The sequence below is a fragment of the Brassica napus genome, chromosome C4 (genome assembly GCF_020379485.1).
Source record: "Brassica napus cultivar Da-Ae chromosome C4, Da-Ae, whole genome shotgun sequence".
NCBI classification, from domain to species: domain Eukaryota; kingdom Viridiplantae; phylum Streptophyta; class Magnoliopsida; order Brassicales; family Brassicaceae; genus Brassica; species Brassica napus.
In genome coordinates this window covers 53,109,153-53,122,138 of record NC_063447.1, presented here as the reverse complement: position 1 = coordinate 53,122,138, position 12,986 = coordinate 53,109,153, and the positions used below count along the sequence as shown (strand labels likewise).

Below are 12,986 nucleotides of genomic sequence, written 5' to 3'. Positions count from 1 at the left end.
TAATAAATGTGGACATATACAAGTAAAAAAAAAAATGTTCGGTAGTGTTATGATTTCATTGATTTGCAGCTATTATAAACTACTCACCAGTCAAAATAATATAATGTTTTATAAGTCGTATTGGCTTCAACGAGACAATTTTTATCGTTTCAAAAATGTCTAGTAGTGAATATCACCATGTTGAGTAGTATCTAAGGTAAAAAACCCATCACTAGTTAGTCTAGTTTAGCCATTTCTTGTCGATCCAAACTCGGATTCGAACAAACAAGACTATAAACGTGTCTCTTTGACCTCTAAGCTTAAACTCCAACAACACAATCCTTTTCTTTACTAAGTAGTATTATCTCTGTTTCATAAAATAAACATTTTGGGAAAATATGTTCCATAAATATCCATTTATGTGCTTTTATAAATTTTATTATTTAATAGTAGTAATTTTTTAAAAAATAAACGAATTAATATTTATTTGTTTGTATTGAAAACTGATAACCGTATTTTATAATACGATATTTTAATTAATATATATGAAAACAGAAACAATGTTTGATTCGTACACAAAAATTGAAGGAAATGTCGGATCCTTTTCTATCCGATTGTAATCACTTCTAGGAGAACACTAAACAAACCATTAACTTGTCACTATGATTTGAAAAAAAATTGAACAGTAATGTTTTGAAATGTTCATATGCACATAGTTAAGAAATAGGCTTTTATTGTTAGTTGGCTAATGGAGATAACTCAAAACATACCGTATATTAAATCTTGAGAAAAGTCAGGTGGCAAAAACGGCTCGTGGTTAGTGGGGCTTATAATATCAATATAGTGCTTCCTCTCAATTAGTAGTAGTAAGGAGCAAATAATAAGTGTGTTATTCGCTAGAAAGGATCAAACGAATTCCCGTGATAGCATCTAGATAAGAAGCTATCCAACCTAAAAGATTTAATGTCCATGTTTCTTTTCAGTCGACGACACATTGTAAAAGAGTAAAAGATCTACTTTTGCACTTTTTTTGAGTAAGACTTTTGCACTTTTGTTTTCGGGTTCAAATAAAAATATATATAGCATTATATACTCTGGTGAAAACGAAATGGATTTTTGAGGAATTTGGTGGTAATTTGGGTAGAATTTTAAGGATTTTGGTGAATATTTTAAGATTTTAAGATTTTTTTTAAAATAAAATTATTTAAATGGTATATAATATTAATTTATTTATCAAACTTTTTTCTATTGAAATGAGAAGATGATATTAGTTTGTTTGTTTTTTCTAAAATAATTGTTAATAATATTGATTTCCAGTAATTTTTTTCTTTTTTATTTATTTCAATTTTTTTTTTTTTTAAATTAAAACTAAAACATAAAAAATAAATTTATAAAAACAATCGAATAGATCATAAGAGGTGGTATTTCTGTTCACTAATTTTAACTATCAATTACCTCTCAAATCCCTTCAATATTATGTGATATATTTCATTGATAAAATCTCTAATTTCTGATTTCAAATAAATTTCTAAAAATGATTGATCCATTAAACTGAGATTTTATGGAATTTGTACAATTAATTTTTCCAATAAGATGAGATTATAAAAAAATCGTACAAATGCCAAATTCAGTAAGGAGAGATTTGAAAAAAAAAATCTTTTCAAACATCTAATCCAATAAGTCTCCCACCACAAAGTTCCGTGCAAACTTATTACCAATGCTTTAGATAACAAACTATATAAAAGACATGATCAATAAGCTTAATTAGATTACGATTGAATTAAGCTTATGTTAATAATATCATAGAATACAAAATCAGAACATTGTTAAATTATCATATGTGGCTTTGTAATCTGCATTAAACCTTTGTAACTTAGCAAGTGTTGCTTTATCAATAAACTTAGCAAGTGCTAACATTTCATGTGATAATGTATATATAATCTATAGTAGGTTATAAATCCGCTGTCATGCATCTAATATGATAAATAAAGCTAAAAGGGGCTGTTGACTTTTAAGGTTTTTCAACCTTAGTCATCGCATATCTTCTTTTCATTTCTAGTCACGATTCTATCGTGAAAAAATCAAATTACTTGTAGCTCATCATAACTTCAATACAATTTCTTTTAATTACGTTTGACCCAATTGTGTTAAGATAACCAGCTTATATATGACTGCTATATATTCCTACATACATACGGATATCGCATTGCTTCGGCGAGTTTTTTTTTTTTTTGTCAATTTCCATATGATTAAACCAAGTTTTAATCGAGAAAGAAATTATTGGAATATTCTAGCATATATTTGTCAATATATTTACTTGGCCATCACTTAACTTATGTATTAGATATGGCAAGTCTAGATATATTACGTGATCGAGTCAATATCCTTCATTCAAGGAGTTGTCTGTGTATATATACAACATGTAATCGATAAAGATCAATAACACAGAATACATTCATGTCAAATTAACATGGTATCAGAGTCAACGGTCAAATTCTAAAACCTGTTCTGATTTTCTGTTCATTTTTCTATTTCACTTTTCGATTGTGATCATGTCTGGAACAGAAGGGTTAACAGCAGCTACAGCTGTAGCAAAAGTCGATAAGCTCATGTCTCCTTACTACTTGCACCCATCGGACAATACATGGCAAGTACAGACTCCAATCTTGTTGAACGGAGCCAACTACGAACGTTGGGCGAAGCTGATGATGAACTTTCTTCGCACCAAAAGGAAAACTGGTTTCATTGATGGAACCTTGAAGAGACCGTCTGGTGAATCTGTCGATGCAGACCAGTGGGACATGGTCAATTCTATGATCATTGGGTGGATCTACAGTAGCGTAGAGCCCAAGCTTCGACCTTCAATCTCGTTAGTGGACAGTGCAAAGGCTATGTGGGCAAGCCTTAAGCGTCGTTTTTCGATGAGTGATGATACTCGCATCCATCAACTCCATGCTGATATCTCCGCGTGTAAACAAGGAGGAGATTCAGTGGAAGATTACTTTGGGAAGCTCAAGGTGCTATGGGATGATCTTGCAGACTTTAACACATGCTTCACCTGTTGCTGCAAAGACTTGGAATGCTCATCAATGATGCGTTATGAGAAGATGCAAGAGAAGGCTCATTGCCATCAATTTTTGATGGGACTTGATATTGGAACTACGCGATCAAACCTCTTGAGCAGAGGAACTGATCTGAATCTTGAGATGGTGTACTCGCAAATGATTCAGGAAGAACGACATCTCACGGCTATGCGTACTACAAATGATAGAGTACCTACGGTGGGGTTTACGGCCACAACACCAACCGCTCCGTTGCGTTCCAATGTCGCTCAAGCTGCAGCTACTCGATTTGGGAGACCATCAACAACGTGTGCTCATTGTGGGAAATCAGGACATGAGGCGAGCAGTTGCTTCCAAGTCATTGGTTTTCCTGATTGGTGGTCAGAGAAAAAAATGGACGAGGTGGAGATACTAAAGGAAGAGGTCGTGGTATGGACAATGGAGCCAGAGGACGTGGTGGTCGTGGTGGACGTGGTTCTGGTTTCCGCTCCAACAATGCTCAAGTTGGGGACGCCACCGAGTTGTCTGGTGCTCCTGTCTTCACGACCGAGCAATGGGCATCACTGGCCAATTTCGTGAACAATCAAAAACAACAGTCAGCATCAGAAAAGCTTTCCGGTAAGAAATATCAACTATACTTCTCTGGTAAAAATCGTCGGTTTGATATCATCATTGACTCTGGTGCGTCTCACTATATGACGGGAGATATATCTTTGTTGACTAATGTAATCTCGATTGCTTCTTGTCCCATTACCTTGCCTAAAGGCCAAATTACATGGGCAACAAGATATGGTAGTTTGAAATTCGGTGGGAAATTGGTTCTAGACAGAGTCTTTTATGCACCACACTTGTCCATAACTCTGATTTCCGTTGCTCAACTTTTACGTGATATTGCAAGCTTTGTCGTCTTCACGAAAAAAATTTGTTTGATACATGACCAAACTTCGAAGACTTTGATTGGTGCGGGTGAAGAGTGAGATGGGGTCTATCATTATACGGGTTCTGTTGCGGTTCCTGCTCATGCTGGAATGCTTGGTAGTCGGGAACTGTGGCACCGTCGTTTAGGTCATCCATCATCTAAAGTTATGTCGTGTCTGTCAGATTTAGCTGGTTTTTCTAAAAGTTCATTTGGTACTGAAAAGGCTTGTGATGTTTGTGTCCGAGCCAAACAAACTCGAAATAAGTTTTCCGAAAGTTCTAATAAAGCGGATGCACTTTTCTCAATGATTCATTGTGATCTTTGGGGGCCATATCGCAAACCAGCTTCGTGTGGAGCTCGTTATTTTCTTACAATTGTCGATGACTACTCTCGTGCAGTATGGACTATTTTGCTTCTCGAAAAGAAAGAAGCTCTAACTGCGATCAAAACTTTCTTCAAGTTTGTCTCTCGTCAATTCAACAAACATATTCAAGTTGTCAGGAGTGACAATGGAGTTGAATTCACATGTTTGAAACCTTTCTTCGCAGACAATGGTGTAACTCATCAAACATCATGTGTTGCCACACCCAAACAAAATGGGCACGCGGAGAGGAAACACATGCACATACTCAATGTTGCTCGGTCACTACTTTTTCAAGCAAGCTTACCACTTCGTTTTTGGGGCGAAAGTATTCTGACAGCAACATATCTCATTAATAGAACACCGATGAAGCTACTACACTACAAGTCTCCATCTGAAATGTTATATGGTTCGCGACCGACGTATGATCACATTAGAACATTTGGCTCCTTATGCTATGCCAGACGTGTTGCTCGTGATCAAGACAAGTTTCAGACTCGTGGAATCAGATGTATATTTCTTGGATATCCACAAAATAAGAAAGGCTGGCTCGTATTTGACAGAGACAACATTTGTATCTCGTGATGTTGTGTTTCATGAACACAAGTTTCTTTTTGAAGATCGTCACTCTGTTTCTACATCGGAGCAAGAGTTCACAACAAAAGCTCCTCATCCCGCAATATATGATGATGCAGGACAAATTGACGAAATAGTTTCACAATCAGGGGGACGTGTTTCTTCTGAACCGGAAGCTCAGACCATTGAACCTAATACTCAGATTAACCAGGAAGAACTAGGCAGAGGAAAGCGCAACCGTACACGCTCTGTTTTGTTAGATCTGTATGTCACATATTCTGCTCAGAAGATGATAGACCCCGCTCACGCTTCATCCTCATCCTCTTCAGAGTCTTCAAGTAAGTCTTGTTATCCTCTTACAAAATTTCTTTCCTGTCATCGCTTATCTTTGGATCAGCAGAAGTTCTGTGCGGCTATCTTAGCTTCTAATGATCCAGTCTCTTATAAAGAAGCTGTATTAAAAGAGATTTGGCGAAACTCGATGAGCTCAGAGATGGGTTCATTAGAAGAGCAAGAGACTTGGGATATCACCACTCTACCTCCAAACAAATCCGCTCTCGGTTGCAAATGGGTTTACTGTACAAAGTTTAACGCGGATGGAATAGTCAGATGCCACAAATCACGACTGGTCGTCCTCGGAAATCATCAGAAAGAAGGTGACGATTATATTGAAACTTTTGCACCAGTTGTAAAGATGAACACAGTTCGAATTTTACTAGAAGTTTCGCTGCGAAGAATTGGGAACTACACCAGATGGATGTACAGAACGCGTTCCTTCATGGTGACTACACGAGGAGGTGTACATGAAACTTCCACAGGGTTTACTACGTCTAAGCCGAATCAGGTTTGCAAGCTCAAGAAATCCTTGTATGGACTTACACAAGCTCCTAGATGTTGGTTTTCAAAACTGTCTGAAGCTTTGTTTGGTTTCGGTTTCAAGCAAAATTATTCTGATTATTCCTTGTTCACTCTTCTACGTGGAAACTCGACAATATATGTGTTGGTTTACGTAGATGATATGATCATAGGGGGAAATGACTCTACATTGATATCAAAGTTCAAAGATTATCTTCATCGCTGCTTTCGTATGAAAGATTTGGGATCTTTAAAGTATTTCTTGGGCATCAAAGTAGCTCGTGGAAAAGCTGGAATCTACCTCTGTCAGCGAAAGTGTTCATTTGACATCATCACCGAGTGTGGCTTACTTAGGGCTAAACCAGCTGCCACTCCGTTGGAACAGAATCATGATCTAGCTCGCGATGATGGGGTATTCTTCACTGAACCAGAAAAGTACAGGCGTTTAGTGGGCCGTCTAGTTTATCTTTCGGTAACGCGTCCTGACTTGGCATATGCTGTACATATTTTTGCTCAGTTTATGCAACACCCACGATAGAAGCATTGGGATGCAGCATTACGGTTAGTGCGTTATATCAAAGGAACACCAGGATAAGGAATTTTGCTCAGCTCCGATAATGATCTCAGGCTCACGGCCTACTGCGACGCTGATTGGGCTGCTTGTCCTCTAACTAGGCGTTCTCTGTCTGGTTACATTATCATGCTTGGAGATTATGTGGATTCATGGAAGACAAAGAAGCAGCACATGGTTGCTCACTCTTCAGCTGAAGCAGAGTACCGTTCGATGGCATACACTTATCAAGAACTTAAATGGATGAACGAGCTTCTATCTACTCTCAACATTCATCAATCTGGTCCAATGCCGTTCTACTGTGACAACCAAGCAGCATTACACATTGCTCATAATCCAGTTTTTCACGGAAGAACGAAACATATAGAAGCTGATTGTCATTTCGTTCGTGATGCGGTACAAGCTGGAATCATCGACACTAAACATGTCAAGACCACTGATCAGATAGCAGACATTCTAACAAAGTCTCTAAGCCGCCAAGAAATCAGATATCTACTTGGCAAGATGGGCATTCGGAATCTTCATGCTCCACCTTGAGGAGGAGTATTGGAATATTCTAGCATATATTTGTCAATATATTTACTTGGCCATCACTTAACGTATGTATTAGATATGGCAAATCTAGATATATTTCGTGACCGAGTCAATATCCTTCATTCAAGGAGTTGTCTGTGTATATATACAACATGTAATCGATAAAGATTAATAACACAGAATACATTCATATCAAATTGACAGAAATTTTTTCGAGAAATAATTCTTTCCTACCATATCTAATTTACTTGGAAAACATATTATGCTTTTGTTTCTGGCCTCATTTGCTAGTGAATACACACGTACGTTTCTATTCTCGTGAATGTAAACCAAGCTTAATTACACTCTCAAAATCTTCTTCTAAAAAACATAGCGCATCTATCTCAAAAGTGAAAACCAGTCAATTGACCGGGTTTGTAGTTTTATCCACTAATTTGTACATCTACCCATTTGTATGAAAATTGCAAAAACATCTACATTTCACTTGTCAACATCCCTAGTTAATTAAGTACTCGTTTTGCCAACTTTTATAAGTAGTCATGTTAAAAGATTAATTTTATCATTAAAGAAAAAATTGACTCGTGCGACGCTATATTTTTATGTGATGACAATAAATTTTTAATTGTGTTCCAAAAAAGACAATAAAATTTTTAAAACGCTTTTTATTAATTCAATATGTTACTCTATTTCCAGCAAAGTTGTCTGACTTTTTCAGATTTGTATAGTCTAGCTCCTATATGATTAGATGATACTACTATTCACCGTTTTATTAGATCCAACTACCACCAACTACATTTACTATGACTCAAATTACCATGTAAAAAAACTCTTTTTCGGTCACTCTAGAAAGTCAAAACTTCAAAACATAAATAGTCCCATTAAACTTACAAAACATAGCTACTATTACATGATGTTGCAGCTTCAAAATGATATTTCATCTAGAAATAAGGGAGGTAGTAAAGAAGGATTAATAAATAAATATAATGACGAAGTCAAACAAATTGAGGGAGTAAGTGTCAAAGTGGTTCATGATGTCAGCGAAGAACAGTCCCGTGACTCTTCAGATGATGTCCTTTATCCGTACGGTTCACATGTACTTTGGTGGTTTTGTTTTTACACAAGTCAACGCCGAAATTGAAATTATGAGGAGGCAAGTTAGGTTAGGAGGAGTTTTCAACCTTTCTTCCTTATTGTGACATAAGCATCTTGTGAAAATAATTGTTGCGTAAAATATATCTAAAGCATAAAAGTAACAAAGTAGACATAATTTAGAAAATAAGTCATGCAAAAAAGACCCAATCAAATACTGAAGGTCCTTAAAACTTTGTGGTCTTGAGTCGCAGAAAACCTCGACCCACGAAACACCGTGAAAGACTGAGAGTCGTTGTGATCATCATCACGTTTTGCAGTAGTCCCAAGTTGCTTGATGCTTGGATGTTTCGTTACTTTTCTTGTTTTGGGTTTGGCTTCAAGTTCAATCTCATTATTTTAATATATAAGATAAGAAAAAAGAGATCATAAAGCAAGCACAATTCCCAGTTGATGCAGGAAGCCTATCAGTTTATTGTTTTGTCTGATGTTCTTTTTATTTTAGTAATGTGAATTTTGGGGTTTCTTATCAAATATAGGTTTTAAAGTCCTCCAGATAAGTACATATTGTATCTTAATAGTATGAGTTTTTCTTTTTCCTTTTTGATGGACTGGAAATTTCTAGGCCTAGGCAGTATGTTGCTTATAATTTAGCCTCCTTGAATTCGACCATCAGCCCAATTCAACTTGGGTGTTTCCTATATAGATGTCGATCCGTTGAATTATAAGATACTACTTTCAACTCTAAATTAAAAGTGGTCTTTAGCAGAATTTCAGCACGATATTAAAAAGATATTATCCGTCTGGCCACAATTAGACCAAACCAGCGTTTGTGCATGTTACACTCCATCATCATTCCGATTCTGATGGATATGGTATTATTATTAAATATAACTGGCTCAAGAATGTATCTTTTGGAATTTACTCTACTGGAAGAAAAATCTGCTTCAGTATGATTGAAGTGTTATCTATATTGACAAGAATTCAATCTTAAAACAACTTGAACACAATCTTAAACATGTTAAAAAAGACAAAAGACAATTTGACATCGAAATTAGATCTCTTTAATTGCAACGACCAACAAAAAACAAATCAATTCTAATCTGCAAATCAGACGCAGAAATAAAGAATAACCTCTTCCGGTGGATAGTCTACGAATCTAGTTTCTTTCATTGCATAGATGACTATACTGACACATTTTGAATGAAGAATCCTAGTTATCATTATTTTACGAAGCCTACTTTTTGAATGTACATACCAACAAATGTTCATCATGCGATACCATGTATATACATATTCGTTCATGTGTTTGCTATTTAAATATAAGGAGAAAACAATAATTTTAACTATCAATAGAAGTCTCAAACAATTAATTTCAATGGAATTTAAAATCATCAAACCAAGAAACTCATACATAAAATGACAAATCACTATTTTAATAAGAAAAGCTGCCAACAAATTACAATGGTAAAGCGCAGAACAACATCCGAGCGAGGAGAATTCAGTTCGCATTGATGTTTCTTCAAACTCAATTGTGGAAATCTTTGCACTTTCATGGTTAAAAAAACGATTTTCCTTCTAGTTTTTAATTGGTTCTAATCGTTTTTGTACTAAACCAAAATCAAAATCAAAGCATAATCCGTATTATTCACTAATATAATCAACTTTTTGTACACATACATCACAAAGGATCGGATCCAAAAAAAAAAGAGGATCCCCTTGGATTTCTTAATCCCACAAACGTACGAATTTCCAAAATGGGATTAAACCGGATGGTACCGAACATTTAAACCCTAAACTTATCTCTTTACCCTTACCAATCACCAAACCACTGGAATGGTTTTCTACAAACCGGACACGTCAACTTGTAGAAACACCACGAGTCTATACACTCCACGTGAAACACGTGCTTGCATCCCACCAGAATCCTAACGGCGTCGTTCGCTTCGAAATCCTCCAAACAGATCACGCAAACATCCGCTCTGATCCCGTCGCCGTCACCGCCGCATTTCTCTCCTTTCTTCGTGAGCCTCACCGCCGCCGGCAACGGCTCGCCGGCTTCCTCATCGCCGATTTCTGATTTTTGATCCTTGGGGTACATCACGAAGCACAGAAGAAAAATCGAACCGTAGAAAAGGACGATGAAGACGACGCATAGAAGCCTCAATAAGATTGATTCGCTTCCCGTCACCGCCATCTCCGGCGAAGCAGCAACGTAATCTCCACAGCAACTTGAAGCCATCTTCGATTCTTTATGTATAATTTTTAAAATATAGCGAATATTATAATATTTATGATTTCACAATGATCTCTCGTCTTAAATAAGTGTGTAATTTTAAACGAGTGTGTAATGAACTGTTTAAAACTGAATTAACTTAATTAGTTATACTTTTGTGGAGAGAAAGGTGGCGCGGGAAGGATCAAGAGGGGGATATCCTTGCTAATTTATTGTAGTTAAGAGGTTAGTTAATAATTAAGGTTTTGATTAAATTATCATGAACCTTTAGCGTTTCTATTCATGAACTCGAAAACTGAATTTAAAATTAAGCTTGTTTGTTTTAATCTGGGGCTCCTTTCGGTTACTCCTTGATAAAACGACTGAACAATTATTATTTATAAATGTTTGTACATATTGGATCGTAGGCCCATTACAATCCAATAAAAAAGGGTGAAGCCCAATTTATTCTTTAATACTGGTTTAGATTGTCACATTACAAAACGTTAGAGGTGGAAATAAAATATAGTAAAAGCTTAAGTGGGTTCCTGTTATTTTCAGATCATTTTAATTCCCTCAGATTTTGTTATTTTTTCTTGTTTGTCTCCATTAAAGTCAAATATAAAAGGGTGAATCCCAATAAATTCTTCAATATACAAGGTTAAAACTTTTACGATACAAAGGTTAAAGGTTAAAAGTTAAAGGTGTAAATGTTCAAAAGTAAAACCTGAAGCCGGGTTTTGATATTTTTTGATCTTTTTAATTCACCCTCGGACTTTGTTATCTCTACTTTTCGTTCTCATTAAAGTTCAATAAGAAAAGTAGAAGCTCAATCAATTCTTCATCATTGGGTTTAAATTATTAAAGACACAAATGTAGGGGTGAAAGTGTAAAACAGAAAAAGCTTATGTCGGTTCCCGCTATTTCCTGATCTCTATATTCGCCCTCGGACTTTGTTCACCTTTCCTTTTCGTCTCCAGACGGTAGTATCTCCCCGGCGAACCGTCTCTCTCTCCGGCGATCGCTCCCGATAGGATCTGGTAAGTGATCAATTCCTCTCGTAGGATCTTGATTTCATTTTGAACCCTAGGATACCCAACTCTAATCCCTAGATATTGATTTTGAGAAGGAATCGAGTCTACGGTTTCGTGAAGATGCCGGCCACCGCAGGAAGAGTCCGCATGCCGGCGAACAACCGCGTTCACAGCAGCGCGGCGCTTCAGACTCACGGGATATGGCAGAGCGCGATCGGTTACGATCCCTACGCGCCGACGAGCAAGGAGGAGCCGAAGACGACTCAGGAGAAGTCCGATGACCCTGAGAACTCCTACAATAGCTTCCAGGGTCTTCTGGCTCTCGCTCGTATCAACGACGAGGCTCGTGGCTCTTGCAAGAAGTGCGGCCGCGTGGGGCACTTGACGTATCAGTGTAGGAACTTCTTGAGCGCGAAGGAGGATAAGGAGAGGGATGGGGGTGAGGTTGAAGCTGCTGTTGGTTAGGAGATGTGTTGGTAAGGGGGAGGTTGAGGATGAGGAGGAGGAGAGTGAGAGTGAGGATTCTGATGTTGATTCTGAGATTGAGAAGATTATTGCTGAGAGGTATGGGAAGAAGAAGAAGAAGAAGGGGCGTAGTACTAGTGTTAAGAAGAAGAAGAAGCGGGACGTGTCTGAGTCTGATTCGGGAGATGGGAAGAGAGTGAGGAGGTTGAAGAAGCGGAGGACGCATAAGAGGAGGAGTGTGAGTGAGTCTGAGGACGAGGGAAAAGGAAGGAGTAAGAGGAGGGGGAGGAAGAGAGGTGATGATTCTAATGAGTCTTCTGATGAAGATGATGATCGGAGACAGGTTAAGAGAAAGAGTAGAAGGGAGAAGAGGAGAAGGAGAAGCAGGCGTAGTGGTTCTGATGATTCTGATTCTGATTCATCTGAGGATGATGGAAGAGGTAGAAGGCAGAAGCGTAGGAGCAAACTGGCGGCTTCTTCTGACTCCAATGTTTCAGGTGATGATGGAACACGCGTTGGAAGGGGTTCCTCTAAGCGGTCTGAGAAGAAGAGCAGGAAACGTCATCGCAGGAGGAAAGACTGAAGTAAAAGATCGATCACGTTCTGCCATTTCACATGTACAATGTTTAATAATGAAACCTGCCTATGGGATTCGATTTGTGTTGGGACTCGTGTGGTCTGCTTGTTTTAAGAATGTATTATTGAGATACTTTTGTTAATTGTGTGCGAGTCTTTTGACTCGTTACTGCTTCAGAGATCTATATAATATTTGATTATTTGTTTCCAAATGAAGTTATTGTCAAATTGTATAACAATCAAAGAGCTCGAGTTTCATTCCTTAAATCATATCTTCTTGTGGGTCCTTTTAATCTCTTCTCCACAGATCCAACTAACATATCATCACAGAAGTCTTCTCACATTCACAAACCACAAAAGACTTGACGGTGTTATATTCGTAAAAGTGTATACATATTTTTTGTTTGGTCATAAAGTGGTTGTTTGTAATTTCATTAATATTTTGAGTTACTTTTGCATTTGATTGAATTTAGCGTAAATTTTTATATTTAAAATCAAATTTTAGGTCGGTTGTGGACATTGCTTGATGTTATTACATTGTTGTGGACACTGCTAGAGTTTTGATGTCTACGTTTCAGATTTAGAATGTCTTTCAATTGCTGCCTTGGTTTTACTTGGTTTCACAGCCAATATTTATGAAGAACCAAAGATAATGTAAGGAATTAGCAATAGATGGTATGTTTATACTGCTGGAAAATATTTATGGTATCTGGACGGTTTCATTTGTATAAACTGGTCTTAAACTTTCAC

The 12,986-nt window shown here is 37.1% G+C and overlaps 1 protein-coding gene and 1 pseudogene across 1 annotated transcript; one reads left to right on the top strand and one right to left on the bottom strand.

The window, feature by feature from the left end:
- Positions 1-9,567: 9,567 nt before the first annotated feature.
- Positions 9,568-10,837, bottom strand: LOC106395453 (RING-H2 finger protein ATL72). Its single transcript, XM_013835905.3, has one exon. The coding sequence runs from the start codon at positions 10,186-10,188 to the stop codon at positions 9,760-9,762; it is 429 nt and encodes a 142-aa protein (XP_013691359.2). The 5' UTR covers positions 10,189-10,837; the 3' UTR covers positions 9,568-9,759.
- A 247-nt stretch (positions 10,838-11,084) lies between these two features.
- On the top strand, positions 11,085-12,448 carry LOC106391216 (annotated as a pseudogene).
- The last annotated feature ends 538 nt before the right edge of the window (positions 12,449-12,986 follow it).

Excerpts from the sequence above, each read along its gene's own strand:
- LOC106395453 (XM_013835905.3), bottom strand. The coding sequence starts at position 10,188 with ATGGCTTCAAGTTGCTGTGGAGATTACGTTGCTGCTTCGCCGGAGATG.